At 35.1% G+C, this 26,227-nt stretch overlaps 1 protein-coding gene across 1 annotated transcript in view; it reads left to right on the forward strand.

Moving 5' to 3' along the window:
* DNER (delta/notch like EGF repeat containing) overlaps positions 1-26,227 on the forward strand; it is a 121,271-nt gene that overhangs the window by 35,933 nt on the left and 59,111 nt on the right. Inside the window, exons 2-4 of the mRNA XM_040567133.1 lie at positions 9,838-10,134; positions 20,873-20,967; positions 23,436-23,602. Coding sequence (XP_040423067.1) covers positions 9,838-10,134; positions 20,873-20,967; positions 23,436-23,602 — 559 coding nt within the window. The remainder of the gene's footprint in view (positions 1-9,837; positions 10,135-20,872; positions 20,968-23,435; positions 23,603-26,227) is intronic.

Raw genomic sequence — 26,227 nt, forward strand, 5'->3', positions numbered from 1 at the left:
GCTACAATCTTTAGGGCAGATTTGAAATGATAGATGATGAGTTTGGTTGCTTGGCACTACTTTACTGAAAGTCATCTTACCTTTTCTGGATGTATCTTTCATTGTGTTGAACAATGAGTATAAATGGTATCCTGGGCATGCCGGAAGGAAGATCTTATGACAAACAACTTTCTGCTTGTTGTCTCTGATGTGATCAAGAGGAACAATTAAATAAAAGCACACTGAGGAGTAATTCTGTTATTTGTAATGACAGGTTCCCTGTAACTTGCTACAGGAGCCTTGAGAATGGATGCCACTGTTCCAGAGGCATGGGCTAAATTCAAAATTTCCATTTCCCTTGACCTGAGATTTTTGAGGTAGATTCCAGTCTGAATTTTCCTGGTGTGAAGGCTGAGTCCTCTGCACTAAAGAAATGAAAAGTCTGTAATTATAAAATAGAAGACATGAGAGTGATCTAGAGACTGAAATTACAACAAAATAAAACATGACATTAGAAAAATTATATTAGCATTATATTAGCATTGACTAGAAAGATAAAACCCTAAACAATTGTTACTGTGTATGTTATGTAAATCATCAAGTTTAATCCTAATAAAAATTTAGAAGGTCTTTTGGAGCGCAAGATAAATTTGGTTTAAAAAAAATGTTCCCCAAAAGGTTGTTCTACTGACTTTAATGATGACACAAAGAAGTACTGTTTGGGCAAAACAGCTATTTCAGTTAGGGATAAAAATGCGCTACCCCTAGCCAGCGCATATAGAGACCTATTTTATGCATCTGAAGATTGTCTTATTCTCAAGGTGCAGGCATATGCTGCTGCTGTCATCTCTTAACAAGTTACTGTGTGTTAGCTGCCAGGACGTAACCGAGTTCACTCAGCCTGTCACAAAATGTGAGATAAAATTTTGTAGTTCAAACTGCTTTCGCAGAGCAAGAATCACAGGGCCACAGTGAGTGAGGATGGGAAGGAGCGTCAGCGGGAGTGAGTGATCGAGTGCTAGCAAGGAGAAGCGGAGAAATTTTGGGCTCTTATCTCTGCTCGAAATATTTGAACATTGTTCAAATATTTAACCCAATTACTTTTGCATTAAATGATAAATTCTTAGGGGATGTTGGTTTGAAACTCTTTGGACATTGCTCTTTATGTGCAGGCAGGCGCTTTGGTTATGAGACAAAGACACTGGCTTTTCTACGTTGCCTCCGACCCTGACTTAAAGAAAAAACAAGTGAGTTAATCACTTGTAACCAGAAAAACTGTTTAGGTTCCCAATTCAAGAAAGAAGGCTGTGAATCCTACTTTCTGTGATGACCAAACTGAGAACTGAAGGCAACTACTTCAGATTGGCATCTCTCTTCTCTGGATCCCTTTAAGTTGTCAGTTCTGCTGAACGTGAAGTATTAACCCCCCAATAACTACGTGCAAAATTTAGCTGGGTTTTGCAATTCTAATCCTGGGCCCAGATGATTAAAACTAAAATAATATGCACAGGAAAAAGTTTAAAAAATAGCAGTAATGGGAAGTAACATACCACTACAGCAATGCAGAGAATGCTGAGAGAACGTGTTCATGTGTTGGCATGTGTTGACATACCTGAATAGAGGCTATATCATGCTGTTGTTTTCAAAATAGGTAAAGATTTGGGAATTCAAGTTCTTTTTACTTTCAGTAGAATAGATGAGTAACTTCTCTAGTCAGTTCTGAAAACACCAGTAGCAGATTGCTTAGGATTTTTTGTTTCATAAATAAATTGGAAGTTTATTCCTCTTTGTGTTAGTCCTTATTTCACCATAACTCAGAGCATTTGTGGCAGAACTTCAGGAGTTTGAAGTAATGTTATTAGCCTTGAATTAGATAGTGACCTGTATGTTTAATTTCAGTTAAGTTCATTTGAATTGGTTAATCTTCTGTTTTAAAAAATCTTCTAAAATCTTTGCATATAAGTTGGCATATTTGTTTGCTTCTTTTTATAGAATGCTACATATCGTTTTTAAGATCAATTAATGACTTCTGGAACAATATAAGGAAGTATATTCTAGGAATGGCCTTTACTTAATTTCAGTTTCTCACAAGTGAATGATGTGTTTGAAACTAGTAGAAAGGTCGTTCTAGAAGTAAAGATATTATGAATTTTCATATCATTGCATATCACAATTTCCTAGCATAAAAATATTTTGTGCACCCCACTGTTACTCAAGAAAAAAGCACTTCTGAAAATGGAAACAATATTAAGAATAAAGACACCATTAATGATTCTTTCACTGTTTGATGTTTTCATAATGAAATAATAGCATAAGATATAAACAAACCAATGTGTTGTGTTACTGTAATGAAGTTAATGGTTTCTGTTCAGAATTACCCATCAGTTTTACAAGCAGTAATGTGAGCGCCACTGGGGTCCTGTTCAACAATGACACTGTAGGTTGCCAACACTTACTGAGAGTAAAATGAGATGATGCTGAGGTAAAAAAAACTTCACCGCTAATCTTTACAGATCTATAGGTACTTCCAATATTCTTTCTGCCAGGTAGTTGACCTATCTTATCTTCAGAATGGATACCCTGACTTCATTTTCTTTTTAAAAAAACATCTTTGCTAAGTGGAGGAATTGCTGAAAAACAGGGTAAGTTGGTTTAGCTTGTCTACTGGAAATGTAATATTAAATCTGTTGTATCTACAGAAATAGCAAACAATTTGAATGGCCTTTCCCAGGAGGATATAGGAAAATATACCAAAAAACAGTACTAACAATAATCTGATGAGAAAAGCTGAGGAAAACCTATAAAGTGCTTCTCAATAACTATTTATGTGCATGCTCACATCTAGCAGTACTCCATGGTTACTGTGAAGTAGATATTTTCCTTTTGTTGAGGCAGGCAGAAAGCGATCTCAATTTATTTTGTAGTTATTTCGGTATGCCTCAAGGTTAGACTGTGCCTGAGGATAGGTATAGCAAAGCAGCTGATGTATGGTATCTTATTATGCAAGGGTAACTTACCCATTTGCTGGCACTCTGCTTTTAAAATCCATCGTGTTGTTTAAAATTTGCCTTGTTATGTTTGCTGGTTTTTCAAATAGATTTGGGCAGCCATGCTTTTGGTCTCAATTAGACAGACAATTTCTTTAGGCATTTTTTTGCTGCTTCACTGAAGTAAAGAAAATGTTTTCTATCCATTTATTACATTCACTGGCAGTTTCATTACTCTGGGTATTCAAAACTCATAGGATGAGAATGGCAGCTTGGAAGCAATCCAGAATGCTCACAGTTAACGGTGTTTCAAAGAATCATGTTCTGAGTTATCTGATAAAGGTTTCTCTTCTTTATTGCACTTATTGATGTCTTTCCTGATGGGCTGGGGCATTGAGTGGAACTGCTAAGGGAAAATAGTAAATGTTTATTTCTAGAAGAATGTTGCTTACATTGTCACTTCAGCAGGATACAGTTCTTGGCATTAGCCTTCTAAATCTTGATTAATTCCCACTGTGCTGCAGCTTGTAGTGAGTTTCTAATAAATGAAACTGATGTAGTCGCCATATTAATGTTTTATGCAATATATAAGGTGTTTTTTTCTTTCTTTTTTTTTTTTTTCCTCCTTGCTTACACGGTGTTCCGGGATGGGAAGAAAAGCCCTGATTGTTCTGGCTTCCAGGACTTTAGTATAAAGCACTTTCCAATACTTTGTGGCCTGCCTATTCTTTAAAGTTGCAGATACCCAAGGCTCAGACTGACGTAGTTCACAGCAGGCAATAGCTACTCCTAGTTAGAAATAGTACCATACAGGCATCTTTTATTTATTTATTTACTTGTTTGTTTGTTTATTATTATTTTTATCTGACAAACTGTGACATTCTGATTCCTGTATGGACATGGTGGTACCTGATCAAGTTGCAAGTCATCACTGCGCCCTGTCAGGCAATGTTTCACCATGACATAGTACTATATTTTTCCACATGTGATAGGAGAAATACTTTCATGTAAGTAGCAAGACTGTTCTTAAACATATACAAAAGTGTTTGAAGGTAACTTTTCAGGAACATTTAAGGTGGAGAAGTCTGTGTGCGCCAAGGTGCTGATACTGGTTATTTTTTACATTCTCATGAGATGATCTCGTTCATCTTAACTTTCTTAGCCCAGGGTATAAACCACTCTTTTATTTATGTATTTATTTATTATTGTCATTATTATTATTATTAATTTGGTTATAATTGGAACATTAATGTACTTTTCAAGCTGCTTGTTTTCAAGCAGACCTTGTTTTGATGATAATCATAGTGTCTAAGCATGCAGTACCAGTAGGATTTTGCTGTCTTTCAAGGATTAATTAGAAAAGAGCATATAAACTAGAAATATTTACTAACTTTAAAGATTTTTTGCTGGATATTTCTCTGAACACCTCTGTTTGTCTAAGCATACAAGAGTTCAGAAGAAACCTGAGTAGCCATAGAAAGAAACAAGAAAGGTGGAATAAGAAATAAACGTTAATAGCCACAGGTCACAGGTTTAGCCTTGCTGTGTTTCCCTGTTCTATTTATTTGTATTTCACTCCCACCAGAGATTTCTTATCTATGTTGGCCCTGTGCTTCCCATTGTGAAAAAAATTGTTCTGTTCAAATAACACAGGGGATGTGAGAAAAGAAATGTAATCTCCGCTTTAGCTAGAAAAGAGGTGGAGGTAGTCTGACTGTTTGTTCCCTGGTCACACAGGATGTCTCAGGGAGTCGGAAATTGAACCCACATTGCTTGCTTGAGGCCCACTAAGTCCCAAAAATGTATTTCCCTAAAATAGAATGGAATCATTAGTTCAACTTACTAATGTCAATACTTCTGTGGACACTCTTTGGAGCATCTGATTTTTTTTTCTATTTCAAATCATCCTGTTTTCTTGTCTTCCATTTCCTAGCTTGCATTAACGATTATTGTGTGATAGAATGGGATTTAAAACTTCAATGGACTGAAGGTTTGAATAAGATTAAATTTAAATAATAGTTTGAAGATAAGCCATTTTTTCAAAGAGATTGCATTTCTAGATAATCTTTATTGTCATTGCTATATAGAAGATTTAAATCTGTTTCATTTTTTTTCATAAATTGCTGCATATGCAAATATGGTGTGATATTTCAGATGTGCATATAAGAATAAAACAGTTGCAAGATTTTTTCTGGTTACTGTATTAGAAACAAATTGATAATATCCTAAGAGTGTAGGTTTTAATTATTTTCTTGCTAAAGTATTCAGAATTTGGTGGCTTTTAATGTACAGTGCATAGATTGAAGTTGATGCATTCAATCCTTTTTCTGGGCTGGTGGTACAGGGTGGATCTTCCCATGATCTATTCCTGTAGAGCAGTTGTCTACTTTTGTATCAGGGCATTTCTTCAGCAATGTAGGTGCCAGTTTCTTCTACAGATTTAAATTTCTCTTAAGATCTGTTTTTAGCTGAACACATGAAGATGAACACATTTAGTCTAAATCACAACCAGCTCAAGTCAATTTACATATTTGAAAACCACAACTTTCATCCTTTGTGTAGAAAAAACATCTCAGGGATCCAGAGCCAGTGGCTTTTGGCCTCTGTTGGCTTTTAATATCTGAAGACCATTTTGGAGGTTTTGAGTGCTGCTGAACACAAATGTAAAATGCCAGCCTTTGACATTGTTGTGGCAGCTTGGCTTTGTTAGCAGATTAGAAGTCAGTACATGATTTTAAACAATTAGCTGAATACCTAATCTGAGTACTGGATTTACTCTTTTTTTTTTTTTTTTTCCCCACGTTTCTTTCCATATTTTACCAAAACTAAGTTAGAAGTTGGTATAAGGTCATCCGTGATTGTAGGAAATGGTGATAAAAACTGAACCAAAATTTAGTTTTTTATTAACGTATCTAAGAGGAGACTTGCAAGAGGGAGACAGGTTTTGCATAGTGTTTAGCAGCTCATTTTAGCCTTCTCTTTAGGTTTATCATTTTATTTTTCGAAGCTCTCCCGAGGATCCTTTCTGACCATGTCCAGGTAGAACAAGTGCAACCACCCTGGGGAGACACTGAATGAGCATTAAATGACAAATTGGTGTCACCATAAAGAGTACTGGTGAAAAGATCTTGCAGATATACATCTTGCTGTATTTTATCTGAAACTAAAACCTTAGGACACAATTGGACTGACTGGCAAACAATCCATGTTTGTGAATGTGATTCTTAAACAAGCCTCGTTTTTGTACAGTACCTGTGTTAATATTCTATCCGCCTTTGGAAAAAGAACTGCAATATCAAGGTCACCTTGATATGTATCAATCTTAGGATTTTATTAGAAGAATACTCTAAAAATTACATCTGTTCAGGTATATGAGATAGCAATTACATGAGCATACATATTATGATTTTTAATTCAGCTTTGTCAGCTAGCTACTGCAATGCTGACTGTACCTATTTAGTTAATGTGTATATTATGAAAACAGACTATTAAACAGAGAAATTAGGATAAAACCAACAAGAGACTTACATACAAAATATACTTTCTCTACCAAGATTATAGAAATTCTACATCTTAAAGAACATCTGGATTTTTTGGTAGTCATTATATTACATTCTTATTTAATCAGTAGCTATGTTGATACCTGTTACCTGTGTCCTCCTTTTCTCTGTGCAGTGATATTTCAAAATACTGTGAACTTCACAAGGAATGCCTAAAAAAAAAAAATGATCAAGGAAGTTTTTTACTCTTTTTCTGTGGACTTGAAAAGTTCTTTGAAGTTTTAGCCCTGAAATTTTGCTACCTTTTTGTTCTGCTGTAGGCGTGTTGTCCACTGTGTCCTGTTGCTTCTCAGAGTCCTCCATAACCATTGCTGCCACCTACGACAGGGCCATAGAAAGTCCCTAACCAACACTGACTAATCAGTTTTGTTTCCTCATCTCTTTGTAACCACCAATCAAAATGAACTTTATTTGGTTCAACAGAGAATCTACATGCAAAATGGACATTTGTTGACTTTGATAAGCTTCCTGAAAGGAAAAAGAGCTTTAGAATTGATAGTAGCTAAAAAAGGGGGAAAGGTATCTTAAAAACTCTTATGAAGTACTTCATAAAACTTGATTCTGAGAAAGCACGTAGTGAAGTTCTCCACCTACGCTCACCTATTTTAATTCTTTGTACAAACCAAGCAGTCTTAACTGTATTCACTGTGGTGTGTGGGGAATGTTAGTGGCAGCTCCCAAGGCCGGTGGTGTTTGGTGTGTGGCACAGGCAGCAAGGAGCAGTGCTTGTTGGCAAGCACATCTCTTCCTGCTCAGTGCTTGGCCAAGCTCAAAAACATTTACAGCAAGGAACATTCATCACAGCACACTTTTGATTATTTTGCTTGTAAAATGAATGGATATATTGAGTTGAGAGGAAAAAAGTTCCCTTTGTGATTGTTTGAAAATGTTTTCTGCTTTTGTGTTCCTAGGGTTTGCCAGTAATAATGTTAACATTTCACGTGTGACAAAAACAATTAAATTTCCTCAGAGCAGAATGAACGCTGATTCATTAATCAAAATGAGTTAAGGTGAATTTGGATTAATTGTGAAAGAATGAGTAAAGAGCTTATCTAACAATAGGAGAGCTGCATGTCTTTGAAACTCAGATCTAGTCCAAGCCACCAGAACATGAAGAACTGTTGCAAACAATAGTTGAACTGGGCTTTGTCCGCACTTGAACAATTTTTATCTTCAACAATCTAAAAGGAAAAGAAAATTGGCACAAAAATTTCTGCTATTTGGAAATGAAAGCAAGCTTAAAATATAGTTAAACTATAGAACAAACTAGGTTTTGTCCCTTGCCTTTGTCCTTGTCCCTTCATGATTTCGCTGAGAAGTGGTCTAGAAAGTGGTCTCTGATAACATAGATATTCTGTTGATTTGAAGGATGAAGAGACTTTAAGGAGATAAGCCAACCTGACCACAAAAGTCAATGCTTCTTTGATTCTTGATATATCAAGTATATATAAACTCAATATACAGTTGGGTTTTAAAAATGAAGAAGTGGGAATTTGTGCCTGATGTCTGATATATCATTTAATATGTATGAGATGTGTCCCCATGCAAAGCAAATAACATTCAGAGCTATAACCGAATGACAAGATAAACAAGCATACTGTATATTTTGGGCTGTATTGCATGGCCTCTAACTCTCCTGCATTAGTCAGTGCAAAATCTAACATTCATGATTAACTGTTTCCAAAATTAACTTTTATAGTAATGTTTCTTCTGTTTTCTGGCTAAAAATATTACAGAGGCCGGAGTATACAAAAATTCTAGTCAAAGAAGTTCCAACCAAGGTCAATATTAGCACTGTTTCAGATATGTGTAAAAAGTGTAACATTAGGATTTGTTACCCCTGATACCAGGCCTTTGAACTGGTGGGAAGGTAAAGTTCCTAGTGTAGATTCAATACCTGTTTTTATCTCTGAGGATCCTGAAGCTAAGGACTTCAAGTGCCTGTTATGTTTTGCTATAAGTAAAGTTATTCCAGGTCATTTCTAGAGGGATGGCAATTTTCACATTAAGGATATGTAAAGCTTATGCAATTCCTATTTATTATTAAATAATTGTTAAAACTATCATAACTGTGGTGCTTTAGAGAAATATATTAAGAAGCAGCATTGCTTATGCAGGGAAGGACTGAAATACTGTACAGGAAAGAACTAGGTAACTTATAGTACTGGAACACTTGCATGAAATTTGCATGTAAAGACTGAGAAAATGTCTGTTTCCGGTGATGGACTGATTATCATTTAATGTGAGGACAAACCAAAGGAACTGCCCGGCTGTATTGGTTGCTCAAATGGTGACAGTGAGTCAGCAGTGTGATGTAGCTCTGACTAAGGCAAAAATTTCTTAGGTAGTGTCAGGAAGCTATCTGCAGGACAGACAGAAGTGTTGATGCATTGGAAAGGCAGTGCTAGGCCTCAGAGTGCAAGTTGTGAGAACGGCCCCCTTAACGCAGGGCTTGTCCTGCACCGGGAGATTGAGCAAGCCTGGCTTGTTTAGTCTATCAGGTGAAACTTGAGATGAGTTTGTAAGCATATTCTGTAAATATCTTGTGGATGTGAACACTGGTGTGGAAGAGGGAAGAGACATTTCACCTAGAAGTCAATGATGATGTAAGAAACTGAGTTCAAGTTAGCTGATAGATAAGGCAGAAATCAGAGGAAAGCAGCTGAGCATAGGACAGGATTTTTCTCACATCACTGAGCTCCCATTCTATTCTATTACAAATGCTGTGTTAAAAATAAGCTTTTTTTTTTTTTTTTCCCCTAATCACTCGTATTAGGAAGTTTTCAGCACCAGAATGAGTAAGATTCTGAAGCGGCTGTCCTCTAAATGAAGTGCAGGCGAAAGACCCAGCTGTTATAAAACAGAATTTATGTCCATAAACACGGCTGCATGATGAGGTGAACTCTGACAACACACAGCTACATCCTAAGCTGGTGACCTCTGTGAGGTCAATGTCCCATTCCTACTTCTGTTACTGCCTTAAATTTCTAGATTTTTGTTCTTTTCCCTAGACAGGTTACTCTGAAGATTGTTTTGAAAATTACTGGTTATGAGCAGTGGCCGTGCTCCTACTTCATGTTCATCGCTTTGCTTGCAATATTCTGAGAGCAGTGGTGAATCTAGATTAATTTATATTTTTTGATCTTTTAAATTTACTTTCTTTAAGATGTATCAAAGATGAGCTTTGTTCATAAATACATTTAGAAGATAAATACAGAAGGGGAAAAGAATCTTGTTTTATGGTATTTGTGAAGCACACACACATCTTTTATATGCAGTAATTGACCCATATGATGTTTTTTTCCCTGCAGTTCATTTCAGACCCTTGTGCCAGCAACCCCTGTCGCCATGGCAACTGCAGCACTAGCAGTGATGGCTACCTCTGCATCTGCAGTGAAGGCTATGAAGGAACAAATTGTGAGCACTCGTTTCACAGCCTTCCGGTCTCTGAGCCGATGGAGCCATCGTCACCAAGACAAAGCAGGCCAGTCTCATCCACACTGGAACCCGACATCGTTCTTCCGCACTCAAGAGCAACGGTGACGTTACCAACGTGGCAGCCGAAAGCAGGACAGAAAGTTGTAGATCTGAAATGGGATGAAATAGAGGTGAGAATATTCTGTTTAAGTAAAAATGCACAGAAAGGAACTTCTAGTGTTATCATTGTTGGGTTGTCATTTGTGCATGACATCATGGATGTCTACATGAGAGGGCTGAAGATACAGTCTCTGCCTTGAGTTAATTTGTTGGTAAAATTAAACACACAAAAAATGTTATTTATTAATGGTAATGGGCTTTTAATCTTGGACTTTTTAAGATGCATTTTATTAGATAATTCTTCAAAATCAGATTTTTATTTTACTTGTTTATCTTTTTATTCCAGTTATTCATATGACCCCATATCTCCAATTATCATACGAATTTAGGGAAATCGGAAGGTTAAAACAATACCTTTGACAAATACATATATATATTATAATCCCATGGTGTCTTGAAAACTGTCCCTGTACTGTTAAGAAAACATAGCTACTTGAGGATTAAAAATGACAGTCAGCCAATATATCCCACATTACACAACTGCAGAGATCTAATGGTGGTGAAGGAATAACTGAAAATTTTTAAAATTTGTTGTACCTCTTAGTAAAACCATAATCTTACAATATTTAGCAAAACTACAACTAGAAAGCACAGAACATACAATCCTTAAGAAATGATCTTTACTTTCTACTGTTTTTGTGCACTCTTTGTTTTAAGAGCAGTTTTTCGATGTCTTACATAGACTCTAGTATCTGCTGAAGTAAAACAAAATCCCAAACTTACCCAGTTACTGTTTAATATTTGTCTTTACATGTGCAAATCATGTATAGGTGGGAAGTATGTTTGTTCACCAACTTAACTGAGAAGAATGAATTATTTATCTCTTGATACCTTTTCCATGTGTATATTGAATTCATTCTGTCACATGACCATTCTCCTCCCTGCTGCTTTCAAGTCTGTCACTGCAAGGATGGTTTAGAACTGCGTTGCTGTTCTCTTACTTGAAGATGTGAGGACAGTGCTAGTGCATATGTTGTTCCTACAGCAGTTGGTACCGGAAGTCTCCAAGCTGATCTGGAGATCACCTGTAATAATACTATATATGTGCAAAATGCATCCCAAAGAACAGTCTCTGCCATAGATATGAACATATGTTTTGGGGCAGTGGGGGTGGGGTAAGCTTGTTTGTGAAGAAATATTTTAATTTCAGTAGACAAAGAATTAAAACCCTTGTGACATCTTTTTCTTAATGAGGAACGCATTGTAGAAGAAAGTAATTTCATTTGTGTTTATTCAGGATTAAATAAGTGAAATGTCAGCTGTATCTGTTTCTAACGTTTCATGAAGTATGATACTTCCGAGGTGTATTAACACTACCTAATGGAAAAGTGAACAAGTTTGAGTTTAATTCCTGAAAATGTTAAATTTTTCATTATTCTTTGCTAGTCCAAACAAATTTATTCCTGTGTCTCCTTTAACATTTATTTAAATCAGCTTTTGAAAATAAAATCAACCTGCGTAAAATATATATTGGATATGTTATGACTCTCAGATTAGATTTGAGGTACAAGTAGTTATAGGGCTGTATCACATTTCGGTGAGAGTTTGGGTCAGCAATGTCTGGAGAACAGAGCTTTATTTCTTGAAATGCCCTTACCCATATCCATTATTTTACAGTAGAATATATGTCAGGTACTGAGGATGGATTTTGGAGAGAAAGCACTGAAGCAGAAGCAAATACTGATCTGCTTTTACTAGTTAGTTTAAATGCAGTGTCATCTCTGCATGGGTGCTTTGTATGTCCTGATAAATTAAGGGCAAGCCATTCCCTTTGCCTGTCTTGCCTCATGTGTCTTCCTCAGTCTGTGGTCTGCTATTGTATAAGTAACATTTCTGCCTGGTTTGTGTTTTCAGATAGATTCACTAAGCATTTCAGCCAAACACATAGTTCACAAGTAGGTATTTTAATAGCTGAAATTCATCCTTCTGCATGTCTTCTCTTACCTTCAATTCTTAAAATTGAATTTATCAATCACATTAGTAAGTCTAATATGGAGATTAGTTGTTATACTATTAGAAATTACTTGCCCTGATATGTTTTTAATTCATTGTGATAGGTCTTGTATTTTTTTCAGTCTTTCTCATGTAACATAGTGATCTTGTGTTCTTTGCAATCCACAGTAAGAGAGAGATACCTCTGTGGAAGAAAAACATTCCAGTTGCTAATTCAAGACATTTTCTCTGATCTATATTAAACCAAAGGGAGAGCTGATATGCCTGAGAGTATATTCCAAAGCCTCTTTGGAGGAGGCTTCAAGAGCAAAGGGTTAAGCGTTAAGCAGGAAAATACTACCTTTCCTAGTAGTTTTAAAAGCTTTGCAAAGCTTGATCCTTTCTTGCCCTCTCTTAAAAGAAGAAGAAGAAAAAAAGTAACTGTAGGTTTTGTATTGCAAAAATCTACTCCTTTGATCTTCCTTGAGATTAAGAGGCCACAAAGGCGGCTTTTGTTTTTTGGTCTTCCAAGTCAGCCTGTTTTTGACCTTTATCTGTACTGATGCCACAAGTGAGCCAACGTTCTTCAAACTCTATTGTCTGTCTGTCTGCACAGAGAGAAATTTTGCCAGAATCTCTCCAAATGAAAGCGCTCTCAATCCTGCAAGGATGAATTTTCCATGGTAGGTGTTTCAGGAAGGACTCCTGAGAGAAGTATATCTTCTAAGAAAGGCATGACATATGGTTAGAGTTGGAAAGTTTTCTTCATTCCTTAGATACTAGGATCATAGTTTTCAGTGCATACTTGACCAAGCTTTCTCAATAAGGCCTGAAGGAGTAAACAACATACAGAAGTCTTTGGATACAGTTTAATTTTCTAACAGAGCTCTAGCTATAACAAATTAATCTTTCCTTCTTATGCAAATTTAGGCCTAAAACTACAAACCATTAAGAGAAAAAAAAAACATCTGTTGTTTTCTTTAATAGAACAGGGATTTATCTTTGTACTCAGATGCTGAAAGAGATCTTTTTTTCCCACTTCAGGCAACTAAATTGTTCCACTTGCAAGAGAGATACAAATAGCAGCCCAAATTTCTCCAGTCCAATGATCTTTCAGGTTACAATGTAGAAAAGATAGATATTAGCCAATAATAGAAGGAAAAAAAAGTGTTTTTTTCTCTTTTTTTTTCCATTAATACTGATCAAATAATAGATTCAACAAAGGCTGCAGTGTAAAAATCAACTGTAAGAATAGCAGTATCCTACTCCCATATATTACTTTTCCTTAATAGTGCTCAATTTTTTTTCGAAGGAAATCAGCAGTATTATTCACATTTTACAGATGGAGACACTGAAGCAAAGAGCAGTAAAGTGATTTGCCAGGTGCGCAGCCAGGAATTAGAATGCTAAGCATGTGAGTCCTAGTCTAACATTCATTTATACTGCAATACTACTGCTCAGATTCTAGGATTTGGAACTAGTGGTTAGGGGCTACAGTAAATGTATAATTCCCCCTGTAATGGGGACAGCATTTGTTTTACATGCATTTTCAGTCAGTAAACTGTATACCTTTTAAAGAAGTGTGGCTGGGCCACGTGGAAGCTCCTGAAAGAGGGTGCTCCTGCTCTTCAGCAACTGAATATGCTTAAGGAATAATTGTGCTTGAAACAGAGACCTTTGAATCTTTGAGTGCTTTCTGTGTTGCTAAATGTCTGTCCGTCTGTCCGTCCGTCCTTCCTCCCTCCCTCTGAAGTGCACTGTGGGTAGAGGAGGGGAGATCCATTTGAGGTTACTAAATACATAGAAACTCCATCCTTAGAAATGACAATTTAGGAAAACCTTTGGCTTGCAAATGGGTGAAGGCTAGCAGAAACATGCTAGCCCTTTTCTTATCCAATTTTCTTGGCATTCCTTCTCATAACTGCTATTGGAGTCAAAGTATTGGAATATGTAGACTTTTGGTTTGACTTTGGACAGCTGTTCTTATACCTGTGTGTAAGATTTGTTCCAGAAGTCAGTATTATTTTTCTTATACCTTTAGAAAAAGTTATCTTAGAAACAAAGGAGACTGACAGAAACAAAGATTTCATTAGAATAATCTTAACTTTCTTAATAATCTGTAATTTCATCAAATTTTTCCTCTACGATATATGTGTATGGAACTTTTTATACAAATGCCATTCTAATAGACGACTTGGTATATACATTGCTTTATAAGTGATACCCTTAAAAATTATTAAAAAACAAAAAACAAAACAAACAAACCCAACAACTCCAAAACATCTGTAAAAGCGTAGTATCCTCAAACAAAACTGAAGAGAAGCTCACAGAATTAATATTTTAATATACTCCATTGCTGAAAGAAGTTTAATGGATGGTCATAAATACTAGCTTTCCTAATATCAAAACCCTCCTATCCCCTTTCAGGACAAAACTACCATACAGAAAATTATTGAGAGTGTAATTGAAAAGATATTGAAGCCCTGCCAGTTTGGATCTATATTGATGGGTGGGGGGCTCAGGACTTTTTTTTTTGTGATAGTATGATGCTGTCTTTAAGAAGTATCTGGATTCTTAGCCACTCTTTCAGGAATCACTTCGAAGTTTTGGAGAGTCTGAGTGAAAAAACACCTGAAAGTTTTACTACCTTTCATTGCTTTGATGTAAAAGCACATGGAGTAGAAGTATCTCTGGCTGACCTGACAGACTTTGGTGAAGTTTACTTCCTAGCTTTTACTCCAATGACCTGAGCTTGTAGTCTTCATGTAAAGATTTGACGGTGTGGAGTTTTTGCTTTAAGAGCTTGTTTTCACAGTGCTTACCTCTATTATTCAGAACAGCTCCATATGCTCTGGCATAAGAAATGACCATTACGTGTTCAAGGAAATAATATTGATTGAATGATTTACTGTAAGATTTTATGAAGGTGGCATTCATTTTGGTGTCCAGCTTGAGACAAGAAGGCATCTGACTAATATGATTACCCAGGCAATTTATCTGAGAAACTCTCATTGTTTAAGATAACCTACTATGCTTGCTGAAGCATCTACTGCTTCATGTAATATTGACATTAATAACCTTTGTCAGTAATACAAAGGTTTAGTAATGTTATCTAGAAGATTGCTGCGCATCAGAATCTTCTATTACTGCATCTTCTTGGCAATGTGATTGCTGACTCTACAAAGTAGCTTTAGCTCAGATGAGCAAAGAAACACAAACTGTGACAGAATTTGCTGGGTAGATATGTAGACTTCCTTCTGTTAAATTTCAGTGCTACAATAACTGGCAAGTCTTCTTCATTTGATACTGTTTTTGGATGCAGTCTGTCAGCCTTCCCTTGGTGCTCTTCAGGGAGGCACTACTCCTACTCTAAATACTTCTGCTTTTCTCTCCCACTGGTGAGATATGTTAGAAGGAAGCCTTTATTTTCTTTCTGTTCTGGTTTTCTTTCAAGCATCATCCCATATGAGACTCTTGAGGGTAGAGGCAAATACATTTGTGTGGGGTTTAAGCTGTATAACACTAGCTTTCTGGAAGCAGTAGTTTTTTCATGCTGAAGGACAAGGGAACTGCTTTTCTTTTATAATTTTGTTCTGAATGAGGTTTCTGTGCCAGAAACGATCCTGGCTTATTGCTTGGCATCTTGTCTAAAATAAGATAGTAATTGATCCCTCTCTTCTCATTCTATTATGTTGGCTTTTCCTACATCTCTTTTCCTTTTTAATTTTTCTGCAGACAGCAGTTCAAGATCTTGTAGTCAGTATCTAACCTGTTTAAGTTCTCTACAGTACTTTTTCCCTTGCACAAATGACAGCTGACAGACATTATATTTCTCAGAAAATAAAAGATATTTCTTGTCACCCTTTGAGATTTGGAAAAGAAGAAATCCTGCAGGCTTTATCCTGATGAAAAAGTAGTTATATGTTTAGAAGAGGCAAACATGGAAGTTATGAAACTTTATTGAATTAAAAGTTAATATGCAATCCCTTGGAAAAAGATTTGAAAGAGTATTTGCAAGAACACTCTTCATAATGCATTCATCATGACTGTTTCTGTGCTACTGAAGAAAGGAAAGGTTGTCTTTCTTAATGACCGCATACAATTTTCATGGGAGATCACCCTAGCACAGTCTTGTTTTTCTCGAAGAACTAATTTTCATACTTTCTTTATTAACATGATGTCTTTTCAAATATGCTTAAGCATATGTTTTAAATTTTTAAGCCTAGAGCATTTTTTTTCCTTGTAAGTACTACTTTTTTCTTGACAATTTTCTTGAAGATAAGTTTATATACATCTCTTTTATTTAGTTCAAGAAGAATGCGTGGGAATGATGTGTTCATTCATGTATTCTGTTTAATTCCAGACCAATTTGCCCAACTTCACTTTGGCTGCAAGGCTGTGCAGGTTTCTTTCTTGCCCCATTAGGAGTAATAGCTGGAGAATGGTTTTTGAGACAGAAAGATAAGCGAATAACCAAAGAGAACTTTCAGAGCTAACAGAGGAGGAAAGTGCCACTTCACATTGCGCAAGTGTTTGCACGTGTCTATAAGTTTTTTTTTTTGTGTAACCCTTGGGAATGTTTTCAAAATGAAGCACTCGTTTTGTATGCTGGAGTGGGGTTTTGTGAAAGCTGGGATATCACTGAAGTTACAATGACAATTTACAGGAAAGAGTTAGTAGACAGTTGGCTCATGAAGGGAATTTTTATTCACAGAATCACAGCATAGGTGAGGTTGGAAGAGAACTCTGAAGACCACCTAGTCCAACTCCCTTGCTCAAAGCAGGGTCAACCAGAGCAGGTTGCTCAGAACTGTGTTCAGTCAAGTCTTGAATACCTCCAAGCATAGGGAGTCTTCAAAATTCCTGGTCAAAATGTTCTATGATTGGAAATATTCATTACTACTGAGAAATATTCATCAATATCTTATTAACAGGGTATTGTGAAACTGCTAAGGCTAATGTGTTTTGGTCATTACTTTTAAGTTTGAGGACAGTGTGGTGTGTTTTGCAGGAGGTAAAAGCTTTCTGCAGTCCTTTAAACTTGTAGAGTTGAGATACAGAAGAAATGTGAACATTTATCGCTGTAGCAGAATGACTGTGTTTTTGCATTGTTCAGGATTAGCATACCAGTGGTGATAAGGCTTTGTAAAATTGCAAATGTTGGTGTGGTCAGCTTTCCAAGAAACATGCTATGAAATTTCATTTACAACAAATATCTTCAGAGAACTATTATCACTAGTGAAAGACTGCGTATATGTATGCTTGCATAAATGTAGTCTTAGAATCTCTATGTTACTTTTTTTAGCCTCGTCAAGTTAAAGATCAGTACAGTTAATCTACCAAAGTAATAAAAGGACCAATGTAAAAATATTCCCTTGGGGTCTCTGTCTGTGTTCCAGGACATGTTGATTTATGTGTATATATGGAGGTTGGTATGTGAGTATCTCCACAATTCACGTTATTTATTTTTTTAGAAAAGGTATAATATGGAAGAGCGGAGTCTGTTGATCTCTTCCTGGGTAGTGCATCTGATTTCCTTTTCAATCTCATCCATGCTAGTACTATGGACTGATAAGGTAATCACCTAGTCAAGTCACTGCTGTCTTTTTAATGTCCAGGGAGATGTTGTAGTAATAGATGTTCTTCTGGAGAGTTCTCTCTTGCTTTCTCAAACGACGCTCTTCTTTTACTCATGTAAAGACTCAAAAAGTTAATACTATTAAAACTGTTGAAACAGAAATGTAGTTTTTGTATATTATGTTCTTTTCAAAATCAAAACAAAAATACAAAATCATGATTAAGATACAAACTTATGGAATATATGTATACAAAGAGGAATATTATATTTCCTCTCAGAAATTTGGTATTCAAAAAGTCTAAACTGTAAGTAATATATTGAAGAGCATAAGCTCTGTGCTGATGTAGGAGCTTATCTTTGTAAGCAGCTCCTAACCATACCTCAGGCTCTGGCAGGTGCGTGAAGATTTTGTTTTCTTTGGTGACTACTTTTAAAACAGCTGCATCATTTGTGTTGTATCTGTAAGTCTGTTCCCCAAGGAGCTTCCTTGCTGGCTTAATGGATCTGTACTACTGGATGCAGCAGGGGAGTTTTGGAAGAGTTTGGTCTCATTGAAGGCATATGTGGTTTTTGTTTTGTTTTATTTTGTTTTTTGGTTTTTGAAAATTTATTTTTAAATGATTAAGTGGTCTGTTTGTGTTTTTGACTATAACCATCTCACTTTAAAATTTTGAAGAGTGGTTAGAATAGGAAGTCAGAGTTTATCACATACTCTTTATTCTACCTTCTCAAAATTATTTCACTCTATTTTCCAGTAAGTTCTGTTTTAGGTCTCCAGTTGTTCTTTCTTTTTTTTTTTTTTTTTTTTTTTTTTTTTTCTTTTGAGAACCACCACAGATTGTTTTAATCTTTTTGGTGTCTTTTATTATTGTAATATATTTGTCTTCTTTGCTCTTATTCTTCAGTCTTTCAGTTTTGCAGGCTGTTCTGTTAAGACAGGAGAGACATGCTTAAAAATCTTTATACAAATTTCCCACAGATACGAAAAAAACTCCGTGTAATTTATTTGCTAATTCAGGTGTCAAAACCATCATTTTTGTCTCCATAGTATTTGTCTGAAATAGAGTACTGCTGGCACCATTTTTTTTTGACCTTATGAGTGCTGCTGTTTCTTCCTTTTTTTTTTTTTTTTTCTGATCCAAGTACCATTTTAGTAGTAGAAAAAAGTCAAATTTCATCTGTTGTAAAATTTTGTCATTTAGCATCCTACTGGTTTAGATAATTATTTTTTCAGATTCATAACACATGACATCAGAGCCAATTACAAATGCTGTTTCTACTTGGAGAAGGACATCAAACATTACAGGTATTCCTAGCAGAGGAGTCAAACCCCTGTATTTTGCTTTTTGCTCTTCTGGTTACCAATGAAATATTTTCTACTTGTGCTTTTTATGCTGAATAATCCTTAATTCTGATTGCTTTGCAAACCATATTTTTTCCCCATTTTCACAGGGTTAACTCAGCTCTTGTTATGAAGCCAATTTTTTCAGTTCTTGCTTTATTATTGTTGTTGTTGTTATTATTATTATAGTTTCAAAGATAGATCTACCCTTTACTTTACAAACTTCTAATATAGAATAGTAAAGTAAATGAAGAGCTTAAATTACTTTTTTTCCTCCTTGTATTCCAAGGTAAAAGATGCATGAAAATGTGAAACTGTATAAATATTGTAATGAGTATATTTTTAGATATATTATGAGACTGTGTAAGAATAAAGATGTTGATTTCTTTTCTTTTCTTTGTTCCAGTAGGCATTAGATTCTTAAAGAAAATGAAAGTATAAATGTTGGCAAATTTAAGAGGAAGAGCGTTAGCCAAACTCCTTTTTGTTTCATCATGCTTTGAATGTTAGCTCCATAATTTTTACTTCCAGGATTCAGAAATTTTAATGGGTATATAACCCTTTAAAATTATTATTATTTTTTTAAGGAAAGAATAAAATTGCATCTCATTTTATTTTCATAAAGTATATGTATTCGTATTATATACACAAGAGAATGAAGCAATGAAGAAATAAGTAATCTCTATATTTTGGGGAGATGTGAATATTGAGCATTTGTCTTGCCTGAATCAAAATCAACTAAGTCCCCTAAAAATGGTTACTTCCTTCATATTCTGGACTTCTATTTTTCATGTTTTCACAGGTGTTCCACAGTAACATTTAAAATATGAATTTGAATTTTAAATAGAATTACAAATTAGATTCTGGCTTTTTTGTTAGTGGATGATTAATTCATGGAAGTGTGTCAGGTATCAGTTTTCACTTCTCCAATAAGGCTAATGTAAAAAGGTTGCACACACATTCCAGGATAATTAAAAAATAGCATGGCAAAACCTGCTTAATAATTTTATGGTGAGATTGACTGATTTTTTTGTTTTTTCAATATAGTGTGTTATTTCATATCTGACGAAGATACTGGAGAACTACTTAATAGAAATAGAAAGAGCCAATTATCTTATATAAAATATTACTTATTTGAAATAAAGGTGTAATTGGAAATGGTGATGGTTTTCAAACTGCCTTTATGAAATTACTATTCCACAAGATGTGGAGGTTTCTGTGATTTTTCAGTGTTGTATGCCATCCTGCATGGTGTCCTGATCCAGTTCATGCAGTAGCTGATTTCCATGCCTACTAGTTGCTGGAGACTTGGCAAATAAGCCCCTTCACTCTTAACTGTACTAACCGTTTTTCTCCATCTGAAAGCTCAATTTATAGAAGCAACTTGTACTTGGAAAGAATATTATCAGGTTTTGTCAGAGCAAGTGGGAAAATATTTTTAAAAGTAACCAGTCTGAAAAAACAAACAAAAAAATCAACACATGAACATTTCAATATAGTAGAAAGACAGTATTAGTATCTGCTGTTATAAATCTTCCAGAATCTCCTATATTAATGATGCAACATTTTTTGGATGTGGCAAATGTTAGAGCTTTATTTAATGTTTCAAATGACTAGAAGCCCATTCATCTTTTTCTAAGTATGTGGTCACTTTTAAAGGAAGATACCTTTAGAAGTCCACAGTTGTGTGCAGGAAGGTTTTGTTAGAATTAAAAATTAAAAGGTTACTTAGATTAATTTTCAGATCGTTTGTTTCTAATGTGAATATTTTGGTGAATGATTTTGTCCATCCTGAAAAGATAGTTGCTGTATTATTGGTGCTTTTTTATTATTTAAAATTTTTTTGGGGGGGTCAGATTTTGTGCTTAGTGTTAAATAAAGCTATTTTTATTTTCAGATAACCCCAGATATGGCTTGTGGAAATGCCAGTTCCAATACCTCTGCTGGAGGCCGGCTTGTCTCCTTTGAAGTTCCACAGAATACATCAATAAAGTAAGAATATTTGTCCTATGTGATGGAATATAAAAATGCTTTTATTTTAATTTACCTCGCTATTTTACTTTTTTGGATACACAGGTTTGTCAAATGGTCTAAAGTATATGAAAGAACTTCAGACAGCCTTCAGGCATCTAGCAGTGCCACGAAAGCTCTTTGCTTGATATAACTTTTCCCACATATTTAATGTTTCAGGAGATGCAAGCATGTAAACTGTCTCTGGGCCATCAGAATGTGTTAGGAATTAGGGCAGACATGCTGAAGATGTCACTTTGGAGAAGATGTAATGTTTCCTTTCTCCTTCATGCAGTGAACACTTTTTTTCTTTAATCCCAAAATGCATTTCCTTATGGAAAGTGATTATCAATAATTATATAAATACACTTATTTATGCATTTTTATTTATATTTAATTTCTGGAATATTGCTTTGGGTGTCATCAGTCAACCATGAAATCTTTGATGTGAATGTCCTACAAATAACATTTTTCAAAAATCTGAATTTATTTTGTTAATCACTTTTAAAATTCATGCTTTTTTCAATAAAATGCTTGGTTTGTAACTTTTAATTAACAGAACCTGACTTCCTAGAAAGATCTGATTCTGTCAGCTGGTACGAAGCATTTCCTATTTTATTTCAAATAAAAATCTGCCAACATAGTTCTCTGGCTCACAGCTTTACTGCAATTTTAGACTTAGATTTTCCCAAAATAGCCTACTTTTCTCATACTGTCATCTTATCTTTCAGAATGCCAGCTTTCAGTTAAAAAAGGCCATGCTTACAGGAAAAAACAAACTGCTGCGAGCAGACAAGCTGCAGACAGTTTGGAGCAGTAACTGTAAACGTGGGAGCTGTCCTGTGCTTCCCACGGGACTTTGAATCATTCTCATTCATGAGCATTTAAGCCTAAGTAAGGAAGAGACCTGTGAGTGTGGATGCTGTAGCTGACTAGAATCTGTAAGCAAATGAGATTTATTATTTTTTTAATAGGAATAAACTGAAGTTTGTAGATTCTATAACTGTATTTAAGACCCATGATGGAATGACCCCATTTTTAAAAGGTTTGCAGAGTATACAGGGTTGGTTTTTGGTCATTTTTTATACAATGTACTTTCAGTAGTGTTTTATTTTGTCAGTTAATCTGGACAGATTGATGAAGGTTGATATCTATCTTCATTACATTGTATTTCCTTTGTTAAAGACCTAAGTAGGACCTCTGGTTCAAAGGCTGCATATGGTAAGGAAAATAATTAGAGATCAGTAATTTTCTTTTCTTCTGATTGACATGTGTGACTAAAGGTGAAACTAGTTGCTGTCATGTTCACATTAGCAGATATTGTTACTGAAAATGAGACAGTCATCTCTGATGGGTGTAGTGATGGGGTTTCTTTTTAAAATGGACCCAAAATACCGTCAATAAATGACTTACATAGCCTAGTTGCAACATTTCCTCAACTCATGACAAATATGATTGGAAGACTTTACATTTCTTGTTTTGAACTCAAATAATAATAATAATAAAAAAAAAGAGAGAGAGACCGCCCTGTGTCCTCAGTAGGATTGAAACAATTTCATTATAGGAAAATGTGCAACAGAATTTCATCTCCTGGTATTTGGAGTCTTCTTTTTTGGCGAGAGAGAATTAGTAGTTTTCAGCAGTGCGATGGTGTTGTGATTGAACTTTTACGGGATTGTTCAAACTCATTTGTGATTTATCAGATGAAATTAGTGCAAATGTTTGGGAACTTGCCAGAAATATTACAGATTTTTATTTTGTCTTTATGAGGTTAGCGGAAGAAAGTATCCTGAGAGGGAAGCAACACTAACATAGATACAGTGCTCCCTAGTGGAGCCAACAGTATATATGCAGTTGTAGATGCTTATCCAACCTGTCAATATTTAGGAAGGCACCACTGACTCAGTGACCTTGGGAGCATTACACAACTCATTTGATTTGCAAGAATAAATGGTTCCGAACCTTTGATCTGGTATATCAAACAAATGAGTGTTTCTACCAGGATCTATCTCCCTGTGTTGAATGAACATTGAATGCTCTTCAGTAGGCAAGAGGGCTGGATGTATTTCAGCTGAAGAAAATGATAGTGTTGTAGTTGTAGAATGGAGGTACTATTCAAAAGCTATAATTTCAGCCAGTGAAAAAGGCTGCTTTACTATTATGTACTGTTTTTATATAAAACACTTACTGGACGCTAAGATGGTGTCCTTCAAATATTAGAAATTGAGACTCTCTACGATTAAATCTGCTTTTATGTATACTGTTATACAAATCTTACTGCTGAAGCATTTATTTATTTTATGGACATGATGAAGGCCTTCAGGCCTTTTCCTGGTTCCAAATTTGCTAAATTTAAGTTCTTCTTCTCTGATGATAAGCTTTTGTTTGATGTACTTGCTGATAATACCAATTTCCCTCGCTGTAAATATTCTTATCGTTTATTTTCTTAGAATAAGGCAAGATGCTACTGCTTCTCTTATCCTGCTGTGGAAGGTGACAACCACTGGGTTTAAGCAGTGTTCGCTTATTGATGGCAGAAGTGTCACACTCCTCCAGGCACTGGGTGGACTTGTTCTTTCTGAAGAAATGCTTGCATTAGGGAACAACTACTTTATTGGTGAGTAACAAACTGACTTTTTATCACTTCTAAGTGATGGTCAGTAGTTTACCCAACATTTAGAGAAACAAAGAGATAATTCTCCTAATTTAAGTATTGCTGAAAAATCCAGACTTGATAGCATGGCCATGTTTTAGACATTGTTTCATTCAAAGCAGACAAAGGTACACTAATTCCTTAACAAGTGGCTCTATTCAGTTGAAATCTAGATGATGAAAGATATTGTATATGCTCTTTTATAATAAACTCTAAAATTTTTCATAAATGATAAAGCAAAAAACTCCAACTATTCAAGGTGTACAAGGTGTTCAAGCTTAAGCCTGTACACAGTAAAAAAATATAACGGGAGGTCTGATCTTCTGACAGCATTTATTTCCACCATTTTTAGTCATCAAGTTTTGCCTTTGTAAATATGAAACTTTAGATATACTGCATGTTTCGTTGGGCAATTAAATGTGAAGTATCTTTGTAGAAGGGGTAGAATGAAAATAGGCTGATACGTTATTTTTAAGTGTATGGGAAATAATATTGATTTAAATGCGTCCTTTGTGCTAGACATAATAGACTTAATTAAATTGAGCTTTCTGGGTATATTGTTTGTCGTACCAATGATATGAAACCAAAGACATTGCAGTAACAGCATTTATTGTAATCTTCTTGAAATGCTGTCTATCTTTAAATGAAGCATAAGCTGCCACAAATTGGTATTCAGGAACTTGTCATGCTAATAAATGTGAAATAAAATGCATTCTGATGCAGAAGTATTGGGCTAAATTCTGTGTGTGTGTCTAATACAGAGAGAAACCCAAATGCAGAAGTACTGCCATGCTCTCTCATTTATGAGTTGTCACTTAGCACAGATGTTGCTTGAGGGTTGTTAGTGTAATCATTTATTAACCATCAGCAGTGGTTTCTTTAACAATATCTATTTCCTGCAAATAATATTCTAGTTCCTTATGTTTTCATTATTCTTTATTTCTTTCCAAGATATTTAATTTTAGCTTTTTTTTTTCCTTTTTTTCCTTTTATTCTAGTTTTGATTTTTTTTTTTTTTATCAGAGTTAAAAGTGCCTTCCTCAGGGATAAATTTTTGCTTTAGCTTTGGGGTAGTTAATGTTTAGTAAAAATAAATAAAAGCTTGCCTGACATAGAATAATTTGTAACTTTCCTGCGCTCAGAGGGACATGTAGCTAAATGTACATTTTATTTAATATGCTCCCAGATAGAGGGCCTAAGCTGCTCTGTGAAGGTTCCACAGGTCTATATAGCATAGGCTATTGATTTAGATACCTACAAAGAATATTGTGTTACTCTGTCATATAGTTTGCCTTGTCCTACTTGCCCTTCTGTAGGTATCCTTCTGTCCTGGGGGTTTTTGCGTTGAATAGTTTACTGTATGCTAGTTAACATGAGCTGAAAACACACCTTTTCCTTAATGAATATAAAATCAAGTTTAGTTCATAAGCAGGACCATTAGTACAATTTTTATCTGATGCAGTACAAGTTTTCTGAGGCATCTTATTTTACTTTCACCTACTTTCTGGTATTTCTTTGGTCTCAATTTCCTGGTACTGAAATTCTTTGTAGATTTTTTTCCAGTCATTGTAGTGCAATTTGACTTATGTAAAGAACGTGAATCATAAATGCGTATGCAGGAACAGCAGGGAGACTCCAATAATACAGTGATACATTCATGAATGGGAGCATCTGAGTGCTTAGTGAAGATAAGTGCAGATACAGTGCATTTGAATTTTTATGAATCTTACTTAAATTTATTTTATCAAATGGATAGATTACCCATAGTGCTTTTGATAGAAAATGAATATGAAATATTTTGTCTGCATATCTTTTAGTTCTGAGAAGTCATGCCTCTATTCTGTGAGATAATCAAGTAGTGAGATAACTCATCAGTTTTCTGGACTAGATTATTTTATGTGGCCTTAGTTTAGTTATAGGTCTTCCCAGAATTAACTTGTTTTAATAAAACACTTGAACAGAAAAAGAGTGAAATGCTAAAGTGATAAGGAAACTGAAATATTCATTTGTTAGTTTAAAAGTGTTTGTGACCTATCACCATTTATTGTAAGAAAGAGAAAACAAAGCGTCCTAAGATTTTCTTCTTATTCATATAGAAATATTCTGCTCGCTTTCCATCACTAATTCTCATCCAATAAATTGTATGTCTTGGGTGTATAGCTTACAAACAAACTTAGTCAATTGGTGTAAAAAATGCTTAATTTTATCTGAACTCCACTGAAATCCATAATTCAGGTAAGGTTTACATAATTAATCTAAGTTAAAATGGATGCTTTTATAAAACAAACAAACGCAGAACAACAGTAATCTAGCATGTGTTTGTTTTTATTGATGATTCTTAAGACAGAACAATTGCAAGGTCACGAGGTGCTGTGGGATGCTGTAAGGAGAGCAATGCTTTACTCCTGGGACCATGCCAACCAATATATTTACCTTATATACTTAAAAAAAAAAAAATAAAAAAAAATTCCTTCCCCTTTCAAAGGATTTTTAAAGGGATTCTTGTCTTATTTGGCAAATTCTGTACAATGCAACTTTGTTTGACCTTTAAAAAAATTCTTATTAGGACCGTAAAAGAAAAAAAGAGGA

Source organism: Cygnus olor, chromosome 9 (genome assembly GCF_009769625.2).
Source record: "Cygnus olor isolate bCygOlo1 chromosome 9, bCygOlo1.pri.v2, whole genome shotgun sequence".
Lineage (NCBI taxonomy): Eukaryota > Metazoa > Chordata > Aves > Anseriformes > Anatidae > Cygnus > Cygnus olor.